Here is a 23271-nt window from a genome sequence, read left to right on the forward strand (position 1 = left end):
GTCACCAAACAAGAAGGCATCTGGTTATCATTTTTAAAAAGTTTCTAGACAATCCAAACCCAGTCAGATGGAATAAAAGTGGAATTATCCAATCTCTAAAACAGATCTGACATTCCAACTTCTGGTTACTAGAAAATGACTCTTCTATAGTTTATTTCTTGGAGAAATTAGATGCAGAACATAAATTTCCTTAAGGATCTTTACCCAGTGTTGCTCTTTTTAATGGTTGTTAATGCAATGCTGAGCTGAAAAACTTCAAATATGGTATCTGACATCTGACATCTGATTTCTGTAGTCTGCAGTACTCTGCACATTAGTTGATAGAGCAGTATCCAATCACATGTTGAGTCAAAGGTCACCATGCAGGCTTGGATGAGGTATTGTTAGGTATATGTATGTGTCTCTTGGTCCAACCTTGATACCACCATGTACTTTGGGCTTGCTCTTAGGCTGGATTTGAATCCCAGTTCAGCCAGCCAGTAACTGAGGGCTGTGGTCCATGTGTCCCGGGACTGGTCGTTAATTCTTGGTTGTAGGAATCTCTGATTTCTACTCATGTCTCAGTGACCAAAGTCCTCTGATGTGCAGACTTCAGCAAGATGATGTGCTTAGCAGAGTCGGTATTGCAGATAAGCAGCTGCCAGCCCCCACCTTCTAGGCAGAGACCAACTCCAGCCCCACCCTGGGAAACAAAACTCCCCAGAGTAGTGGCAACTTTCTTCTTGTAGGAATTAGAGTTCAAACAGCTCAAGAGTGAGGGAAGGTGGAAATGCCAGCTTTCTGCACCAAATACTCTGGAATAAGCTCTCAACATTCCCAGCTAGCCCCTTGCCTTGGCATTTGCAGTGTCTCTCTAAGATTATGTCGGCAGCGTGTTTAACATACACATCTTGTGTTATATATAGAGAGATTTGGAAGCACAAAGATAAGCTTTCCCAGAGACTGGATATGGCCAGATCTAGTTGGAAGGGAGAGGTAGCTTGCACTGCACTTGTGATTTTGCTTTACACATGACTTCATGACCCTTTGGTTTCCTAAGTTAATGATCTTAACATGTACCATGAGCCAAGGCTAATAATTATTGAGGCAGCCCTCAGTTAATGGAAGTAATTTTCAGGTTATTTGTGTACTACAATACACAGATGAATCATTTGTTCATTCATTCATTTGTTCATTCATTCATTCATTCATTCATGGCATGTTTGTTGGACATTTACTGGTGAGCTGCCAGAGAAACACACAAAGAATGGTTTCTTTACCTGCACAATTTGGAGAGAGGAGGGGCTATTTCTCTTGACCGCGCCATCCCCTAGCTCTGTAGTTATATAAATAACTGGGCACATAAGCACATTCCTATGTATACTGGGCTGAATTGGGGAGTTGTGATCATATGTTAAAAACTGCAGCTTTCAGGTTGAGTCCATGCTTTTGGCACCTGTGACACCACAGTCAACAGTGTGAGTCTGTGCTGCCTGGTGGCTCCTACCCGGGGGTACCCTGAGTGTGGAAAATCTGAGCACTGTGCATTTCCAAGCAGTGTTTAGCACAAACGTAGGTGGAGCTGATTTCCAATGAATGAAGGCTATTTAGAAGCAGTTTATTAGATCGGAGGCAGAAGTTATACAAAGAGAGGTTTGTTAAGCTTGTAGTAGCAGAGCAATAGGACATAAATTAACCATGTTTCCAACGCAAATGTTTATTTTCTGCCAAGATGTTCAATTTAATTTTAGTTTGGGACTGAAAGTGGGTGACCTCACATAGCACACACTGCCCTCTTTTTTGGGGGGGAGCTTTGAACTTTTGCAACCATTGTGTGCTTCTATAAATGCTTTTTGCTAAGGGCAGTTCAAGACTTTGCTGTGTTATTCTTATGTTAAAAACACATACTCATAGGGCTGGAGAGATGGCTCAGAGTTAAGAGCAGATAATGTTCTTACAGAGGACTCAAGTTCAAGTACCATTGCCTACATCGGGCGGCTTAGAACTGCTGGTTACTCCAACTCCAGGGGCATCTGATGCATTTGAGCTCCACTGACACCTGCACTCACATGCCCCGCCCCCTGCCCTGGCATGGTCATACACATAATTAAAAGTAAATCTTAAAACAGTAAAGAAATAAACATTTTAAACCACACTTGTAACTATTCCAAAGACTTCTCCATTCTGTTGGGTTTTGGAACCTAAAACACTATAAAGGTCTCTGTGTGACATGCATAGCACTTTTGAACTTAGAAGTCTAATTTTGGTGCTGTCTTTCTTTTCTTCATTGTTTATTTTGGGTAGTGATAAGACTTTGTAAACTTATGTCAAAAAGTATTCGGTTCATTATCCAGAAGTTTTTTTTTTTTAATAAAAATCAGATATTTTTTGAAATGTGTTTAAGATTCATACCCTGTAACGTGGCCAGGAAGGTAACCATAAAATCCACTGGCATTTGAATAACAGTGATTCTGAAGCTGCTTCTTTACAGGGACAGAAAATAAGAACCGCCTGAACATTTTTCTCAGAGACATTTGAAATTACAAATATTTAATTGGCTTAAGATCAAAAGCTCCTCGTGGTTGGCACACAGGGAGGCTGACCACCTCACTAGCAAGGACACCTTCCATAAAGAAAATAAATTGAGAGTATGAATGTGAAATTTAATAGCTGTTCCAACAGTAATTGACATTCTTGAAAACGTCACTAAGAAAATACCCCAGCGCGTGTGCGCCTGAAGTCTCATTGATTCCATATGCAAGCCGCTGAAAGATTTGTATATTTAGTTCTGGAATTTCCCTCTCTAGGCCCCTCAGCCAGATGCTGTGTGCTAATCCCCTATTTACACATTTAGGCTGACGCTGGGCAAACCCCTGGGGGAAGGCTGCTTCGGGCAAGTAGTGATGGCAGAGGCTGTGGGAATTGACAAAGACAAGCCCAAGGAGGCCATCACTGTGGCCGTGAAGATGTTGAAAGGTGAGTGTGTTTGGAGGGAGGTGGAGGGCCTTATCAAGAATCTTCCTTTGTGGCATGTGAACTCTGTAATGATGTGGGGTCAGAGAGCACATACTTGGCCTGGAAGTTGACGGGTTTTCAGGATAAATCAGCATCTGAGCAGACAATTTATCTTGAGCCATGTGTACTTAGCCAGTTTTATGAACAAGTGGTAGCCTGCTAGGTTGAGTAGCTGACTCCTTGTATAGGAGATTGTGCTTTTTCTCTCCCTATTTTCATGGATTTAGAAAGTATCCACCTACTTACAGGTTTAGAGGGGAGTTGGCATGGCAAAGCTGGGACCCAAACTTTTAACAAACAAACAGGGAGAAATAGGCATTTTGGGTGGAAACAAGAGGCTCAGGAAACACTGTCTTCATTTTTGCACAGAATATGGACCTGGAAAGACATGAGTCTGGAGACTCACTTAGAAACAAAACAGGGACAAACAGAATTGGAGCTGATGCGGGTCCTGGGGACATGAGTCCAGGATGCAGATATGTCTTTGTGTTGGTGGGAGTCTGAAAAGATCTTTCCAACCCAGCTTCGTGACAAGTCTAAGGAGCTTCAACAACTTTTACCCGTTAACTTATTCTTCCCCAGTACTCTCTTATGGGAACAGTTATAGGAAACGGGCATGTCCTAAATCCTGTGTGTGCATCTCAGAAAGGAAGATGCATGCCCAGTGTTTCCCTGGTTTGTAGGCAGAGACGTCTGTTCTTGAGGTATGGGTGATGTGTTCTTAGGAGTTAGACCTATTTTTCTTTCTTGGGATGCTTACCACATCCCTCCTTGTAGGGAAAACTAGCAGACTAGAAAAAAGGCCAACACACCATTCATTTTGTCTTTTAGCCACACTGACCCAAGGCTCCCAGGGACATCTGAGTACTATGAGATGCTCCCTACCTTGGGTGCTGGTGCCAGGGAGGAGATATAAGTATCTGGGCACCTGGACAGAGACATCCCCTGGTGCCTACTAGGGGAGTGGGAAGGACCAGAGGCTTCACAACTCTTGCTACGGGACTTCTGATTTTGCTGGGGATATTGCAGAAAGGGAAGTTTGGGGTTTGGCTCTTTCATCAAAACGGGCCACCATCCTTTTTAGCATGGTTAGGAATGTTAACCCCAGATCCTTTTCAGCATCCTTTGTGACAGCTAGAATATGGCTAAGGCCTGGAAACGACGGCACCCTGAGCCATGTGTCACAGGCCTCTCTCCCTACCCATCTTCTTTCCCCTCCATATAGGTCAGGGCAGATTTTAAGACAGCTATGCCCAGGGCTGGAGAGATGGCTCAGAGGTTAAGACCACTGGTTGTTCTTGTAGAAGACCCGGGTTTGAATCCCAGCACCCACATGGCAGTTAACAACTGCCTGTAACTCCAGACCCAGGGGATCCAACAGCCTCTTCTGACCTTTGCAGGCATTGCACAACACGACTGCACTTACCTACATGCAGGCAACACACACACATACACATAAAACAAAAAAATAAATAAAATTTAAAAAGACAGCTATGCCCCTATTTCATTTATTAAAAGCCATGTTCAGCCCTTCCCCCTTCTCCCTCACCTTTTGGCTCAGATTTGTTAATGTATTGAATTAATTTAAGGGCTGGGAATGTAGTTCAGTGGTTGAGTGGTATACATACAGCCCTGGGCTTGAGTCCCAGCACTACAAGGAAACAAAACAACAGCAGAAGATTTAACTGAAAGGATGGCACACGGCACACCGCCTTACCTTGCCTTCGAAGATCCTTGTGAGCCCATGTAGGGAGGCCTGTGCCACACTCGTGCGATGTTAGAAAAGAGACTTGTCCTTCTCTGTTGGCCTGGTCATTGGAACCTCTGAGAAGCCAATGGCAATATCTCTTTGTACACACACACACACACACACACACACACACACACACACACACACATGCAGTGTGGTCTACTTCCTGAACCCAGCTTTGAATAATTCAAAGATTAGGCCAGATATTCTTGCTCTGAGGGAAATAAATTAAAATGAGTCCAAATGTCTGTCCTATGCTGTCCTCTCTGTCATTCTTTGACTTGTTCTGGGAATCAGGAGGTGTGGTATTTTTCTAGAAGCTACCTTAGATACAGCAGAGGATAGGATTAGTTCACGATTATAAAGTTTGCTGTGAAAGATTTGGCCTTAGTGTGGGGGCCTGAATCTGGTCCTAAGTCTTGACCTTGTGACCTCTAATGACCTCTTTGACATCGAGAAGGACAGTCCCCTGCCTGGGCTTTTGTTCCTTCACTGATAAAATGAGAGTGATAATTGGGAAGGGTTTCCTGGTTCTAAAATTCAATTTCCTGGAGTTCAAAAGTTTGGTGGCTAAACAGTGATAGCCTGGGAGTTGAAAGAAACCAACCGATTCATGATTCACCTAATTACTGTTCACAGATGATGCCACGGAGAAGGACCTTTCTGACCTGGTGTCAGAGATGGAGATGATGAAGATGATTGGCAAACACAAGAATATCATCAACCTCCTGGGGGCCTGCACGCAGGATGGTGAGGAGGAGAGGAGGAGAAGGATGTCTGTACACCCCACTGTTGAGCGCTAGAATCAGACTAGAAACAGTTGGGCTGTTAGGTTCTGTGTCCAGAGTACCTCAAGGCCATGTAGCACACACCTATCTTAGCACTCAGGAGGCTGAGGCAGGAGAATCACAAGTGTGAGGTCAGTCTGGGATACATAGTAAGACTGTCTCAAAAATCAGCCAGCTAGGGGTTGCAGAGGTGACTCAGTAGAACTTGCCTTGCAAGCATGAGGACCTGAGTTGGACATTCAGAATCCATATAAAACATGCCAAGTACTTGTAATCCCAGTGCTGGAGAGGCAGAAGTAGGTGACTGCTGAGGCCTACTGACCTGCTAACTTAGCCGGCCTGGTGAATTCCAGGCCAGGAAGAGACTCTGCCTCAAAAAACAAGGTGGTCATCTGGCGCGCGCGCACACACACACACACACACACACACACACACACACACATTTTAAAGCTGTTTTTACTCTACCCTTGCGAAAATGAAATGTTACCAGCCATGAGTCCTAGGGTTAGGGTGGTGGTGGGAACATCTCTGTCTGCCCCTGGGGATCATGCGAAGTTAGATGTGGGCTTTGAGCTGGGCATGGTGGCACATGCCTTTAATCCCAGCACTTGGGGACTGAGGCAGGCAAATCTCTGTGAGACTGATGTCAACATAGTGAGTTCCAGGCCAGCTGGGGCCACTGGGAGACCCTGCCTCAAAAAGACAAAACAAACAAACAAACAAACAAAAACTATATGCTTTGATTGAGAAGTCCTTCCCTTAAAGTGGGGACTGAGGAATCCTACGGGCAACAGATGGCTGGGCTCCTCAAGCACAGCTTCATAGGGAGAAGGTGGAATGAAGGAGCTCGCCTTCCCCAAAGAGGGATTCTCTGGCTGCTTCCACAGAGCGCTTACTGGAACTTTAGGAATCAACTTGACAGTATGATTCATAAAGCCCAGGTTTGATCGAGCAGTTTCTCCTTTAGGTCTGTGTAGGAACTGGTGACCTTTTCTGTAAAAGCCAGTTGTAGATATTTTAGACTTTCACGGACCTATGGTCTCTGTTACAAATATTCACCACTGCCCTTGTATTGAGAAAGCAGCCTCAGATGATACAGAAATGAATCGGCCTGGCTGTGTGGCAGTAAAACATGGTGACCCAGACATGTCATCATGCTGGGCAGGATTTGGCCTGAGGGCCATTGTTTGCCAGCTCTTGAGTCTACACATGGAAAGACGGTGGCACATCTGCATAGGAAACGTGTACGGCAGCATTCCTCACCCACTCTTTGTTATGATAGAAGCCTGGAAGCAACCTGAAGGCCATTATCAGAGGACATGTGGCAGATTCATGATGGAGCATGTGTAGCTGTGAGGAAGAAATGATCTAGATTGATTTTTTTTTTTTTTACCAATGAAACCAATTCTATTTTAAGTGAAAATACTGCAGTGTTTACCATTATCATTTATGTGGTTAAAATATATATATTTTAAACTGGGTGTGATGGAGCACACTTGTAATCCTAGTGTGCAGGAGGCTGAGGCAGGAGGACCATAAGTTTGAGACCAGTCTAGGTTATGTAGTAAGACTCAAAGAACAACTATATCCACCAATCTATGTATGTGTCTATAATATATATAATAACGTGCTCATATATTATCACATAAATATAGCTCTATATAATTGACATATATGCACATATAGTGTTTCAAAGGAACTGTAAAGAGCAGTTTTTGCTCTTGGTTGGTTGTTGCTGTTCTGGGCAGGCAGAGGGGCAGGAAGAAGGGAAACCAGGGAAAGTTATTGCAACTGTGTTTTTCTTTTATTTCTTTAAACTTTTGGAGGTTTTCCTGTTGATTATCATTTTGGAGAGATTTGAATGCAAGTGTTCTGTTTCTATACATGCTTTTCTGCAATGATAAACCTAAAAGTTAAAAACGAAGAAGAAAGAGCTGGGGGTGTAGTTTGGTGGCAGACTGTGCCTAACACTGACATAGCGTGTTCAAGGTCCTGAGTTTGATCCCCAGCACCACAAAAAACACACTGGATTGTAATGACTAAAAACTGTTTACTGAGTTGCCCAAGGACGGATTCTGCCTTCACTGCCTTAGGAAGCTTCTCCCCTCTGTCACCAGGGCCTCTCTATGTCATCGTTGAGTACGCTTCAAAAGGCAACCTTCGGGAATACCTGCGAGCCCGGAGGCCACCTGGTATGGAATATTCTTATGACATTAACCGTGTTCCTGAGGAGCAGATGACCTTCAAGGACTTGGTGTCCTGTACCTACCAGCTGGCTCGAGGCATGGAGTACTTGGCTTCCCAAAAAGTGAGTCGTCTGCTCGGCTAGTTGTAAGCCAATTAAAAGTGCCTTTGAAGAAACTGGGCAGTTTGGACCTGCCCATTCACTTGATCAAGTTCTTGCATGTCGGTACAACCTGGAAAATATTTATGACGTTATTCACATTTGAGTTTAATGAACCCTTGAAAGGCTGGGAGCAGCCTCACAAACTCCTACCGACTGCAGGAAAGTTGACTGTGCTCTGAGACAGGGTGGGTGGGATGCTGTTGAGATGCAGCTCCTGGTGTGGGCTTCGTGTGTTTTGTGCTGTTGAGCTCATGCACATAGACGACTTCTGGTGACACATTCTGGATGCTGAGCTTGCTATGGCGTTAAATAGTCTGAGGAGGAAGATCAAACACAGGTGTATTTTAGAAACATCAAATCTAGGATATCTGAGTTTATTTTGTCTCCTTCAGTGACTCTGTGGTTAGAGCTTGGCCAGGTTCCCTGAGGTGAATCGTTGGCATTCCAAGCATGCCACTTACAATGAACTCTAAACATTCCAATTATTCTGGAAGCTGTTAGACAGGTGCCCAGAGCCTACACTGGTACAGCAGAGGACCCAAGACATCCTTCCTGAGTCCCAGAAGGACCTTTATGGGTAGAGGAGGGCTCTCAGCTCCTACCTGGGGGAGCTTATTGCTGGATCTCGAAGTCTTCAGGTGTCCAAAGAGATGAGATCCTCTGGTGGTGGCTCCTCTGCCACCCTGAGCTTGGGCTGCTTGAAGGGACTTAATCCTGGATCCCCCAGGGGCATTGCTAATGTCAACAGTGAGTGAGGTGACCTGTGTCAGATCAGCGAAGTGCAGGGACTCAAGGGATGATAGCTGCACCTCAGTCTTGCTGTCTATCCTGTAGGAGCATGGCCCAAAGTATCGTCTGTTCTGTGTTCTGCAGGTTTTGTTTGTTTCCTTCTCTGATTTTCCAGAGTTGACAGCTTAGAACTTTTCTTTTTCTTTTTTCTTTTTCCCTCTGTAAACCTTCCCAATAGAACTTTTTAAAAAGACCGGTGTGAACAGTTTTGAGTTCTGATTTTATACACATGCACATACACAGGGGTAGTTTGCCATTCAGAAAATCTTTGGCATGAGGAAGCCTCCAGATAGATCCATAATGTGGGACATTTGACAAGACATCCTTTCAAAATGACTGTGTTGTGGAAATTAAAGCATGCTGCGGAGGGCTGGGGGCAGTAGTTCAGTTAGTAGAGTGCTTGCTTCCCTTGCATGGAGGAAGCCCTGGGCTCTATCCCCAGTGCTGCATAAGCTGGGCATGGTGGTGCCCATCTATAATCCTGGCCCTCAGGAGGTAGAGTCAGGAGAATAGAAATTTAAGGTCATCTTTAACTAAGTATTGAGTTTGAGGCTAGCCTGGACTAGGTAAGACTCTATTGAGAGAGACAGAGACACAGAGAGAGGTTGTTGTTTCAGATTAAAGGAGGCTAAAGAGAGGACCACCAAACGCAGAAGTGTGATGCTCTGGGGCTGGTTCCTTGGAATGGGGATGGAAGTCAGATTTACCAAGGACACTGTAAGCAGCCGGTGCTTGAGCCTGGGCTCTGGCTTAAACAACATTGCTGTATCCAGATTGAATTTGGACAGGGGGTGATTTATGGGTGGGGTATCTCTTACCGCCAAACACCAGAAGCATCAGGTTTTGAGGGTTTTTTCAGGGGGATATTTGTAATATTTATTTACCGATATGTAATTCCGCTTTCTAAATGAAACCCAAGTTTGCTAGACACAAAATCCAATTGTTTTCTATCAACTATAGTCACATAGCCAGCAGGTATCTTTGCATAATATTTTTAATGATTTGATGCATGAAACAGAGTTTATGATCTAGAATTTTCCACTTATGGCATTCTGTCAATGTTGAAAATGTTTTAGATTTTTGGATTAGTAAATGCTGAGGAGCCTAGGATGTGAAGTAGCGATGGTGTTTGTGACTCACTTTTGAATTGCTCAGCCATAAAACATATGCCTGGGGTTTGTGTGTGTTTGTGGTCTAGTATGTTTGTTTGGGTATGTTTGTTCTATGTATGTGTGTTGTATATGTTGTATGTGTATGTGTTTCTCTGTGTGTTATATGTTTGCATGTATATGTGTCTCTGTGTGCTGTGTGTGTATATGTATATGTATTTGTGTGTGTCATGTGCACATGTGATGTGTGTATAGTGTGTATATGTCTATTGTATATATATTAGGCACATCTGTGATGTATGTGTATGTATATGTGTATATGTTCTGTGTGCATATGTATCTGTCTGTGTATTGTATGTATGTGTGGTGCGTATGTATATGTGTATGTGTAAAGGTTGGACATAGAATAAACAAGTAAGTGTCATGAACAAATCTGGAAAACATGGGTAGCTGTGGCATTGTTGCAGGTTGAAATATTTGCACTCTTTTATGTGGAACTGTGGGGCAGGCAGTCAGCTACAGGCAGTCTGTTAACTTCTCCAGGCTTGGTCACTTGGAGCACCCCTTGGTGGGAGGTGGGGGAGTGTTTCTGTATCCAGCAGGGCCTGCTGCTGACATGAAAGTGGTGGGAGAACAGGTGTCCTCGTTTTCCTCAGTCCTTGAACAAGTATTTGTTCATAATTTTCCCCAGACCCCATTCTCTGTGTCAGGCTGTCCAGTGAGATGGCCAGAACAGACATTGTCCTTGTCTTCCTAGAACAGGAACCACAACAGTAATAGAAATTGCCAATACATGTGTAATTAAAAATGAATATCTAGCCAGGCATGGTGGCGCACGCCTTTAATCCCAGCACTTGGGAGGCAGAGGCAGGCGGATCTCTGTGAGATTGAGGCCAGCCTGGCCTACATAGTGAGTTCTCTAACAGCTGAAGCTACAGAGAGACACTGTTGTCTCAAAGCAACAACAAAGATCATAGAAACTGTTAGGAAACACTGTGATAAAGTCCTACTCATTCTGGGCCTTAAAGTCTCAGGCAGGGACCCTGGACTTGGCCCTAGAGGCTGTCCAAACCCATTGAGGGTATTAGAGTCACTTATATGCCGTACAGTTCACTCTTGCTGCTGCTGTGCGTGGACTGGAAACACTGAGTCTCTCTGCAAGGGGTAGTGGTTTAGGCCATGCTTTGTCAGGTCCCAAGACACTGAAAGAAGATGGTAGGTAGAATTTGGGCAGGCTTTGCTATCATGAGCATGGGTTGATTAGGTGAGGGGGATAAAAGCAATTGAAGAGTTCCTGGTATCCAGAGTGTGAAACTGGACAGCGATGTAGTTTCCCAAGGCAAGGAAGATCTGGGAGTCAGGAAGCAGGGCCGGGAGTAATTTTGGTTAAAAATGCAGAGTTCATGTTGAACATATTCAAGAGTAATCAATGGGAGGAGCCACCCAGCAAGCCACAGGCTGAAGCCCAGGTCTGAGGCCCAGCTGTCATGAATGTTGCCAAAAGGGAATGAGAACATTTTAGGGGACAGAACTGGAGGTGTGTGTGGAAGTGCCCTTAAGAACAGCATTGTGATAATAATAGTGGTTACTGTTATTAATTGCAAGTCATCTTTTGAGAGCCTAGATCGGCTGAGCACAGTGGCCACAAGTATCTGATACAGAGTGTATCAAGTGTATGAAGGTCATCTACTAGAGGTAGGCTAGGGCCCCCTTATGGGGAAGGGTGCTGGGGAACAGCCAGGGCATGGCAGGGATACTTTGAGTTTTACATTGTTTATAAAATCCTTGCTATTTTTAGTTCAATACTTTTTTAAAGAAATCTCTGCCATCCTCATCTGTGAAATGGGTATGATCACACCCATCTCATGGGTCACCCTGAGGATTATGTAAGATCAGCCATGGCCCAGCACACTGTCTGCATCGTAGGTGTGTTGGCCTTCCTTCCTTTCACAACCTCCTACAGAAAAAGAGGGAATCCCTAACAGTCCTAGGGCCTTCATTGTATAAACAGTCAGTGCTCTGGGCTGGAGAACAACTCAGCTTTCTGTGCATGGTGGGATTTGGCTTGCCTTTAGCTGTTCCCTTTTTCTTGGACACTGGTTCCAAATCCTCCATTCAGCCCTTGGTGTTGCCCGACATCCTGGGATGAAGGGTGACCAAGATGGTGACAGTTGTCATAGCACTTGAGCCCTGATGTGTGGTCAGAGCCCCATACAGGGGAAACCAGATTCTTCTGACCACTCAGCTTGCCAAACACACAGAGTGCATGTCAGCAGGAGCATGCCACCGGGAAAGCTTGGCCCGGACCCTGGAAGTTGAATCTGAGGAGGCCTCCAGACCGGCAACGTGCTCCAGCCCAGGCGGAGCTGCACGCAGCCTTGGGAACGCTCACATTTCCCGCTCCTAGTCTGGCCAGGGCCATGTAGACTTGGGTGGTTCGCCCGCTTCTCCGTCTCTGATCTTGGCCTGCCCACACATGCTAGTGAACACAAGGGATGCTTGGGGGTGGATGAGAGCAGAGTGAAAATAGTTCCTATTTCAGAGGCAGTTATGTTTGTTCCTTTTCCATTTGGTCATTTCATGCAGTTTACAATAGGTCATTCCCAGCCCCACTTGTCCTGTGGATTAAGAGTCTCTGCTTCATGTGATAGTTAACCTTTGCCCAGAACCTGCGTAAAGGCATTTGATGGTGATGCTTGCTCCATTGTACCACACCCCTTCAAAAATAGAGGTGGGTGAGTAGGGACCCAAATTATCATGTATTTTCATGCAATGGCATGTTAAAGTACAACCAAAACATAATAGCTTACAAAAGCATGCCCTTTGTAGACAGGAAACGTAGAAGCTGTAATAACTAGACCTTTCTAGACCATAGTTACTGTTGGGATAACGCATCTGCCTGTCAGCTGTGCCATAGCAAGTGTCGCAGCACTCGGTCCTGATGACTTGTGCAGACAAAGTGTGCCCCGCCCCCCACAGGCTAGTTGTAGTAACAGGCTGGACTGACAATGTGGATACTTGGGCACTGGCTGAGCAGTGAGCCAGAGAGGCCACATGGGGCTATGTCTGAAGCACAAGTTGCACAGGGTATGGAAGGGGAATTGGACTGAGTTTGGAATCGAGGAAGCCTTTGGGCAGTCAAGGTAGCTGTCCACAGGTGCAGGGGGCAGACATGGCCACAGCCTGGTCTAAGGGATCAGCAGTGGGGAACAGACTGTGGAGACATTTTGGAACAAACAAGACGTGAGCGTAGAGCATGGTGGTATGAATCATTCTGATTAAGGACCAAAGAGGATAGGAATTGGGGGCGTAGAAACCTCAACTTCTGAGATGTCACAAGGACGTCAGTGTCCATGAAGATGTCCCAAAGTAAGTCGATGATGAGAAAGAACATGGGTCTCAGCAGAAAGGCCAGGATGGAGGTGGGGTTTGCAGGCACTTGCTGTGTCTAACCCTTGATACTGTGAGGAAAGAAGGAAGCATACAAACCAAAGGTTTCTCTGTCTACTTTTGAGGGTCAGGGGAAAGGAGAGCCAGTCTAGGAGTCTGCAAGGTTTGGGGAGGCATCAGTGAAAGAATGGCTTCTAGGAATGGACATGTATGTTGTCTAAAGCCACAGAGAGGAAACAAGTGGGGGTGTTAGAAGAGGTCATCAGCACCTAACAGTGAAGAATGTCTTCACATATTGTAGAAGCAGAGGTGAAAAGGGAACACAAACGTTATAGAACTAGACCCTCCTGACACCGAAGTGTTTGTAGGACATCAGGTCAGAGTGTTAGAGAAATGCCCAGGAGATGAAGATGTGAGGTTGGCGCTTAACCCACTAATCTGAAAATCGGATATAAAGATCCGGAAAGCAAGTGTTGAGATTAAAAATTTTAGGATGATTAATGTTGAGCTTGTATGAGGCTGCAAAGGGGATACTGCGGGTGTAGGTCTTACAGATAAAAGAGTACGTTGTTAGATGATCAACTTTTGCTCTCTGAAATGACTGGGGCCTCGGTTGATTTAAATCAGAAAATGAATACGAGTATCCTGTTTGGGGCTTTTGATGATCCTAGTCAACCTGTTGAATCTTATAGCCCGAAGATGGCTCTTTTAGTATGCTATAAGCAGTCTTTGATTTAAGGCGTATTTTCTGTCTTATGGTTTGAAAATTGAGTGTGTTTTCCCTTTGATTCTTGACTCAATTTGAGGTTATTTCTTTCCCTTCCTTCTGTCTTGATTGCAGTGTATCCATCGAGATTTGGCAGCCAGAAATGTATTGGTAACAGAAAACAACGTGATGAAGATAGCAGATTTTGGCCTGGCCAGGGATATCAACAATATAGACTATTACAAAAAGACCACAAATGTAAGTCTGTGGCATAACAGGGCAGGGGGGTGCAGAGTGACGGAAGTTCATCGGTGGAAGAACCATGGAGTGCATCCTCCACATTTCATTCTGTCATTTTTGCTTAACTCTTCATAAGCAAATCTAGACCATATTTAAGATAGGTTTGGTAAGCACATAACACTCTTTTATACATAATACTAATCAACAGCCTCCATGGTAGTCATATGACTCAAGTCTAGAAGTTCGCTGGGTTCATTTTTACCTAGAAGCTGGTCAGGGCGTGTCTGTGTGTTGGGGAGATAGTTCGCAATGACAATCCAAACAGAGGAGGCACTTTGACACTTTATCCATAGAACCAAATCTGTGTGTCTCAGCTATTATGTACAGAGCTGGTTGGAGCTTATTTCTGCCCTAGTGGTGGGCTGATGAAACCCATTAGAAAGTCTGCTGTTCATGCAGAGGGTGAGGTGGACACTGTGAGTGCCGGGGGAACACAGGGCTAGCTAGAACTGAATGGCCTGACCGTGGAGGAGGGATGAGATTTGGACCCAAATTCAAGACAGGCTCGAGTGGGGAAAGGAGGAAGAGACAGAAACCCCATCCAGTTTCTAGACCTGAATCCTGGAATCAGTCAGGAAATTCTAAGACTTAATCCGAGGCTAGATCTGGCATCTTGGTTTTTATAGAGATGAGATAATAGACGCCCCTCATGTCACTGTATTAATTTCCTCTATGATTCTACTACTGTCAAGGCTTGTCCCCAGGACTTAGCTCCCTTCCTCCAACACTGTAGGATCAGCCCTACTCAGAACCCCGCCGATCCCGAGTCTTTTATTTTAAATGGCAATGAGATTAGGAAGCCAGGCCTGATGGCTCAGAGACTGAGGCAGGAAGATCAAGGGTTCAAGTTCTGCCTGGGCTACAGAATGAGATAGCTGATGCTCTTACACATGGCATGACCCTTTTGAGCCTGCTGCTTTTTAACCTGTGGCTTTTTACATTTTCTTCATATTTGCAGGGGCGACTTCCAGTCAAGTGGATGGCTCCTGAAGCCCTTTTCGATAGAGTATACACTCATCAGAGTGATGTGTGAGTAACTCCTATCTCTGGCTCCTCCATGGGGTTGAGTTGCCTAAGTATTGCATGTTCTATATGGGCACAGAGAGCATAGTCAAGGACAGAGGCGGGATGAGTTCATGGTAGACTGGTACCCAGTGTTTAGTTACTGATCTGCTTGCCTTCAATCACCTACCAGAATGGAAGCATCCTCTGCCCATCACTGATGGCAGATGTGTAACCACCAAGCTTTTCTTCATTTTCCAAGCAGGAGGCATACTCTTTAGTCCCTTAAGTACTCCAAGCTAGGCCTGGTGATACATGTACCTATAATCTCAGCACTCAGGAGACCGATGCAGGAAGATCATAAGTTCAGGACTCCATGTGGCAAGTTGAAGGCCAGCCAAGGATATGTAGTGGGAACCTGCCTTTACAAAGTAAAGAAAGAAAAGAAAAGAAAAACCCTTCCCCAACCTCCGAAATCCTTCCTATTTTAGATGCATGTGGTTCTGACCCAGACTTTCCTTAGAGTGTGATGCTAGATGAGGCATGGTCAGCTAGGAAGATCTCCATCTCCGCATATCTGCTTGCTGTGGTTATTCTGAAGAAAAAAAAAGAAGAAGAAAAAGAAGTTTCGTCAGCCTCTGATAACATTCTAGAAATAAAGTAGAATTGCAGTCTTTCAATGGTGACTCACATAAAACCAGTTAGAGCCAGGCTCCAGCTGATAGTGTAGATTTGGAAATTTAGTTGAAAGGTTTTATTGGGAGAAACTGAGTTAAAGATGCTGTTTTTCTAGTTCCTGTAGCCCTTTGATTATTCCAAAGGGTGAAGTTGTTTTGTTTTAATTCGATGAACGGGCTTGGGGGACAAGCAGGAGAATTTCTGGGGTGGACATTGATTCTGAGCCAACCTGCTTGGTCCTGTCAGCCATCCTACAAGGAAGAAGTCACAGTTCCCATTTGTGCAGTCAGCAAACCGCAGCTCGGAACTGGTTTTTTTCAGTGTTGAAACTGACCTCATAGAGTCAGTATGAGTGAGTGTGCAAAGCCCAGGACCAGGAAACCCAGGAGTCTCTGCTTGATTCAGAGCTATAATTGTCTGAAAAGTCAATTATAAATAGCACCCTATGAGGTGTTTTCATTTTCTGCAGGGGCACGTAATTCTTCCACGCTAATCCTAGCTCCATGCTGACTCCCTTCGCCTTTGCCCTGTGGGTGCTCCCCCAGCCATCTAGGGCAGCCATCCTCTTGAAGACCCGCTCTCAGACCTTCTTCTGTCATCTGTAGACCCAAGACCTTGTGTCAGCCACACAGGAGACAGAGGGGTTAGACAGCATGGAGTGGAGGAGTCCAGATCCTTGCGTCTATCCTATGGCATTTAAAACAAAGAACTTTGAGAGTGCCGGTGGTAATCTCTTTGTCTATTGATGGAAAATTCCATCAGACCATCCGCATGTCATCCTCATTTAGGGAGGCTCCATGGGGTCAGGAAAGGGCGTGTAGGATGGATTGCTGGAGGGCTCATTTATCTATGGACCTAAGAAGTGAGTGGGTGTTTATTTTTTTAACTGACATGTTTAGGTTTCTGCGATCTGGGTATATTAGTAATGCTGTTTTCTCTCTTCTTCGCAGCTGGTCCTTCGGGGTGTTAATGTGGGAGATCTTCACTTTAGGGGGCTCACCCTACCCAGGGATTCCTGTGGAGGAACTGTTCAAGCTGCTCAAGGAAGGACACCGGATGGACAAACCAGCCAACTGCACCAATGAGCTGTAAGGGCTTTGGCCTCCCTGGCTGGCTGGGGGCAGGGCTGGGGGAGCTTGCCACATCTGTCCTGTCTCTCCAGACATCTCGGGTTCCTCAGGCCCCCATTTTCTAAACATGCTCTAAGTAGACAAATTGCTGAAGCTGTCTGGGCTCAGTCCCAGGACTGAGATAGATGGCTACACTGACAACCATGCTTGCCCAAAAGAATGAGTATTCCTCCAAAGTGTATGCGGTGGGCTTTAAATCACAGGGGGTGTCTGGCAGTGTGGAGGGGAGAGCCGGCCCAGAGTGCCGGACCACAGAGTGACATCAACAGACACGGACCAGGTATCAAGCTAAATGCCACAGGGCTGCCCTTGTAGGTGTATAGGTTTGTTCACAGGCATGGCAAGGCAAGCAGAAAATGTGTGTTTCCAAGAACACCTTTGACCATTGAAAATTGCCACTGCAGCAGGACAGGCTTATACCTGTAATCCCAGCACCCAGGAGGCCAAAATAGGAGGATTCCATGAGAGTGAGACCCTGACTCAGTAGGTAGGTAGGTGGTAGGTAGGTAGGTAGATGGATGGAAGGAAGGAAGGAAGGAAAGAAGAAAGAAAGAAAGAAAAGAAGGAAAGAAAGAAAACGTCCATGCAATTATGAGGGCCTGAGTTGGATCCCAGAACCTACATAAAAAGCTGGGCATGGTGCCATGTGCCCATAGTCCCCTGGGCTGTGTTCGTGGAGACACAAGGATCCCTGTGGCTTGCTGGGTAGCTCATTTGGCAAAGTGCTTGCTATGCAAGCATGAGGACCTGAGTTTGATCCCTAGCACCCACATTTAAAAAAAAAAGAGCACAGTGGTATGCACTTGTAACCCCATAGACCAGAAGGATGAAGACAGGAAGATCCCTGGGGCTTGGTAGCCAATCAGCCTAGCCTAAAAGTAGTGAGCCTCCGGTCTCAGTGAGAGACCCTGTCTCAGAAAATAAGGTGGATGTCTCCTGAAAAACAAGTCTCAAGGTTGACCCCTGGTTTCCTAATGTGTGTACACACACGAAACAAAATAAAAATAAAGAGAACTGCCATTTCATCAACAACGCTTCCTCAGAATGAATGGACTAGTGTCTGGTTACTCACATTTCACCCAAGCTTCTAGAGCAGAGACGTAAAAATCTGTGCTGGTGCCATTGTTAGGATGCCATGTCTGAGTGTAAATGCACACTCAGAGGGTTCTCAAAAAGCCCTCCTCACACGAAGTAAAGTTGTGTTGTGTTAATGGTGTAATGGTGCGTGCCTCCTCAGTAGTGGAATCTGGGCTTTGCCGAAGTGGTGCCACCCCTCCCCCCAAGGTGAACTAAGAAAGCGATTGTCCCGGAGACTGCGTGCTATTGTGTGTTGCTTCATGGGGATTTTATGCCCGTAATCCCCTGAGAGCTTTCTGGTGTACAGTAGAAGTCTGATGAATGGCCACATTTTATAGCATATTATATAAAGGCATTTATTGTGTGCCTTATGTTCCTGTCGCTTTTTCTAACATAGAGGGTCTGTCAACTCATAATCAAGATAAGGCCGGGAGGCTGGGCCTATCAGAGTTAATCAGGAAGTCAGTGTGAAGCAGTGGTAGATTAGTTCATAGAAACCTTCAAGTTGTGGCTTCTGAACTTTTTTTTCAAACTGAGGAAACTTTGTCAACAGAATGCTTAAAACAAAACCCAAAGCATGGTTCAGGTGACGTGTTTCGGCAGGGAGAATAGAGACTGGCTGTACAGATGTGACTCCTTCGTCATCTAGAGGCACCTGGGAAGTGTGACACGGTGTTGTAGTGTCATAGGGACAGCAGCAAAACACACAGCTGTGTCTTTCTGGATGCAGAGTCGCCCTCCAAATCATTCTGGGTTGCAGGGATGGTTTTTGTAATGAAGTGCTTAGTTACATACTGTCTCTTAAAGCCAGCTATGTCTGTGCATTAGGTTACTTAATGATGTTAATTCACCAGAGAAATCCTTTTTTTCCCCCAGGTATATGATGATGAGGGATTGTTGGCATGCGGTCCCTTCGCAGAGACCCACGTTCAAGCAGCTGGTGGAAGACTTGGATCGAATTCTCACTCTCACAACCAATGAGGTAAAAGCCTTCTTCTCAGAGCCCAGGGACCCTGCCTGGCTGGGGAGATACCCGGTTGTTAAATGTAAGCTCTTGTTGGAGTCTGTGGTAGCGTTTATCATTTTTCCACAAGGGTCAGGCAGAGTTAAATGGTGTGTTCCTTTCCAGTCAAGATTTTTCTCAGAACTTCATTTTGTGAATTCTGACTCATGAAACCAGAGACTGAGGGCCTCCTGAGCTGTCCTCCCAGTGGCTGGTGGTGCTGTGGCCCAGGGTGTGTGTGGAGGAGAGGGGAAGAAGAAATGTTGGGTTGTAGCATTTTGGTGTGTGTGGGAAGGAAAGGGATGTACATTACGTGCTCCCTTGATCCTGTGCCCTGGAAGTTGGCTTGAAAGCAGCCTGAGGGAAGGCAGTGAGGTTCTGTGGTTCTAACTTGTGTTTAACTCAGCACTGCCTTACGAGAGCCTTGTCAGGAGGGTCCGTGTCTTATACCTCTTTCCATATACATTTAAACACACATGCAGATTCCTTTAATGAATGATTTATAAGATTAAGTGACAACTGGTACCTGTGATTAAAATCTTTATTTTAGTGACTGAAGAGGTAGTTCAGTAGGTAGAGTGCTCACTGCATAAACGTGAGGACCTGAGTTTGATCCCCACAGCTCACATAAAAAGCTAGGGCTGATGTGAACTTGTAATCCTAGCACTGGGGAGACAGAGACAGGTGGGTCCCTGAGGCTCGCTGGCCAGCTGGCCTAGCCCAATCAGCGAGCCCCAAGTCCCAATAAGAGACCTGTTCTTGTAAAACAAAGCAGACAGATCCATCCTGAGGAATGACATCCAAGATTGACCTGTGGCCTCTACACACTTGTACACATGCACACACATGAACACACACACACAACATTACTTTCTATAAGATATTTATAATCTATGACAACCAAAGAAATAGTTTTCTGTTAGTGTCAAATACAGCCAATACGTGTGGCTTCAACATAGAACAAACAGCCTTTAGGGTTATGGAAAGCTGATAGACCCACACAGTCTAGAGCAACCCCCGTGATAGAAGTGATTTGTGAATTTGGAGATATTCCATGAGGGTACAGAACAATATTCCTCCATGGAGAAAAAGGGTTTACAGTTGTTTTCACAACAATAAAAGTTTAAAAATATCCCAAGTACTTTTGAAGGGTAAGAATACAGATAATTTCTGATTTAGAAAACAGTGATGTTAAAGACAATAGAGCACTTAAAAAACAAAAAAAAATGGTCAAATGTGGTGACCTGAAGCCTTAATGCAGAAGCTGTGTCTTGTGTGCTGGGCTGCAGCTTGTGCTGGATAAAGGGCTTTCATTTAAATGAACACAGCTGACCTTCAGAAGTTGAAAGGAAAGAAATAGTTCAAGGGGGGAGAAAAAAGCCAGCTTTCTTCTCCTGCCAAAATTGTTGTTTCTAGTATAAGTTCCTTTAACCCTAGGCTTGGAATCCAATGATAGTCTATTTTTCCCCCTATCAGATCTGAAGGTTACAGCTTCATTTAGAAACTGAGGAAAACACTAAAGTTCTCTTTTAATGATCTCATGTCGATGCACAGAGTTATACATTTATTTATTTATGTGTAAAGAGGGCCCCACGCCTACTGAAATTTATATGTGGCAACCTGAAATAAGAAAGCAAAATGCCATATTGTCTAACGGATATAAAAATCGAAGTTTCTTCCCTTCTTAAAATCATTACCACATGCTTGAGAAAAATGGTTCCATTTAGGACAAATTTTCATTTTTATCATTGTAAGCAAAAAGTCCTCTTTTGATGTGGTGGGCGTGCTTGTTTCTGGTTGTGCGGCTAATGTTGATGTTGTTGGAACCGACACATCCCCCTTCTGGGCTGGGGACTCTTTCTCTTGCCAGCCCTGGTGATGAATTATAGTGGTTTTTGTCTTTTAAAATGTACGGTCGCCAACATTCCATGGGCCCTTTGCTGATAACGCTGAGGCTGTTTGTGCTGTGGTCAGTGCTTTTTGCCCCCTCTCAGCAAAACTACACATCCTAGAAAAGTTGCTGGCTTCTGGGTATGTAGAGCCACCCCAACATGCCAGCACAGTTGAGGCAGAGAGACCAGGGAGGTCCCCACTTAGAAATCTTTTGGGGCTGGGGATGTAGTTGAGTTGTTAGAGTGCTTGCCTAGCATGCACGAAGCCCTGAGTTCAATCCCCAGCATACATTGGAAGTGATGGGCAAACTTGTAATCCTAGTAGTCCAGAGACAGAAGCAAGAAGATCATAAGTTCAAGGTCATCCTCAACTACATAGCAAGTTTGAGGGTAGTCTGAGATACATGAGACTCTGTTTCAAAGAAAAAAACTTTTTTTCCTAGCTTCAGACCAGGGTCAGCCAGTGTTCTGTAAGGGCCAGAGAGTAAACATTTTCAGCTTCGAGGCCATATGGTCTCTGTCGAAAGTCTGCCATCATAACATAAAAGCAGCCCCTAACTCTATGTAAATAAATGAGTGTCTGTGTTCCACTAAAACCTTATGGACCCTGAAATTGGGAAATTTATATAACTTCATATGAATTTTATATCATTTCATGTCATTGGATGCTGTAAGACATGACTCTTAGTTTGATTTTTTTCACCCATTTACAAACGTCAAGAAGTGTCCTTAGTTTGTAGGCCACAAAAAAAAAACATGCAGTGGGCTTGTACCCTGTCTCAAGTTGGAGGAAGAGGAATCCTGAACCACCCAGTGGGATCTCAGCAGTGGATGCTTTGGGGAGCAGAGAAACTTTCTGAATTTCAAACCTTCAAAACTGAAACTTCTCTTTCCCTAAACTTTCCTTTAACAGCCCATTATGGGTTTAACATCCATGAGGGTATCCAAGCCTTTTTGAACCTGTTTACATTTTTAACTCAGAGAGCTTCTGAGAGTAATAAGTTACATCTGTTAAATTATGCACTCAATGAAGAAGAATTCCCCCTAAATTATCCTAGAAACAACAACAGTAGAATGCAATTCAGAAAATAAATATTCATGGCCTGGCTATGTTAAGGGTCCTGTTGTGTGTTTCTGCTTCGCTGGGACTTAAAACTTGAACCACGAGTTCTAGTGAAGAGGTGCATAGTAGGTCGCCTAGGTCCCTGCATGTGACAAGGTGACTGCCTAGCACCAACAGTTTAACATGGTTTTAGCATTGTCTTCTGTTGACGGTTTGTTGATGATGAATTGCAAGACAAAAGTTAAGGACAGTCTAGAGTTGGGGTCTCAGGGAGGTCTTTGTGCAGTCGGGGTGAGCTGGACCTCTGCAATGATTCCAGGGGGGGCTCCCCTGACCTTTCCTGAATCTGATAGTGACATCTCAGGAGCCTGTGTTTGAAATCCAATTCTTCTCTTCCCTTCTTTCAGGAATACTTGGATCTCACTCAGCCACTCGAACCGTATTCACCTTGTTATCCTGACCCAAGATGAAATAAAACGTCTCTCTTCCCTTCTTTCAGGAATACTTGGACCTCACTCAGCCTCTCGAACAGTATTCTCCTAGTTACCCCGACACGAGAAGCTCTTGTTCTTCGGGGGATGACTCTGTGTTCTCTCCGGACCCCATGCCTTATGAACCCTGCCTGCCTGAGTACCCACACATAAATGGCAGTGTTAAAACATGAGCAACTGTGTCTTCCTGTCCCCCAAGGGGACAGTGCCAAGAACCCTAACGACACTGAGTAGGGAGGCTGTGCCTCCGAGAGCTTGTGGCCTCTGCTTGTATATATGGATCAGAGGAGTAAATAATGGGAAACGTATTTGACACACATGTAAAGATTTATACAGTTGGAAAATTCGTCACCTTCACCAGGAGAGGAAGAATGTTTTGGATCAGTGGACAGCCATCACCCTCTGACCCACCTTGTGTACTGGCTGCACCCCCCGGTTGAACTCAAGGCAGACACACATTCTGCCTTCCTTGTTAATTTTGTAATAATTGGAGAAAATATATGTCAGCACACATTTACAGAGCACAAATGCAGTATATAGGTGCTGGATGTATGTAAATATATTCAAATTATGTATAAATATATATTATATATTTACAAGGAATTATTTTTTGTATTGATTTTAAATGGATGTCCTGATGTACCTAGAAAATTGGTCTCTCTTTTTTAAATAGATATTTGCTAAATGGTGTTCTTAGAATTTCTTAATTTTCACCGAGCAGAGGTGGGAAAAATACTTTTGCTTTCAGGGAAAATGGTATTA

General features: G+C 44.7%; 1 protein-coding gene across 17 annotated transcripts in view; it reads left to right on the plus strand.

The window, feature by feature from the left end:
- The window catches only part of Fgfr2 (fibroblast growth factor receptor 2), a 115578-nt gene extending 92313 nt beyond the window's left edge, over positions 1-23265 (plus strand). For 14 of the 17 annotated variants that reach the window (XM_017796676.2, XM_017796681.2, XM_008827282.3 and 11 more), the window contains 8 exons: positions 2834-2955; positions 5384-5494; positions 7650-7840; positions 14009-14131; positions 15132-15202; positions 16804-16941; positions 18937-19042; positions 22518-23265. In XM_017796676.2, the coding sequence (XP_017652165.1) occupies positions 2834-2955; positions 5384-5494; positions 7650-7840; positions 14009-14131; positions 15132-15202; positions 16804-16941; positions 18937-19042; positions 22518-22682 (1027 nt within the window). In that variant the 3' untranslated portion in view covers positions 22683-23265. Of the gene's footprint in view, positions 1-2833; positions 2956-5383; positions 5495-7649; positions 7841-14008; positions 14132-15131; positions 15203-16803; positions 16942-18936; positions 19043-22425 lie in introns of all 17 variants that reach the window. The other 3 variants (XM_017796682.2, XM_029560733.1, XM_029560734.1) reach the window with 1 other exon arrangement.
- Positions 23266-23271: the final 6 nt, after the last annotated feature.

Source organism: Nannospalax galili, unplaced genomic scaffold (genome assembly GCF_000622305.1).
Source record: "Nannospalax galili isolate Female #2095 unplaced genomic scaffold, S.galili_v1.0 scaffold31, whole genome shotgun sequence".
In the NCBI taxonomy this organism is placed as follows: Eukaryota; Metazoa; Chordata; class Mammalia; order Rodentia; family Spalacidae; genus Nannospalax; species Nannospalax galili.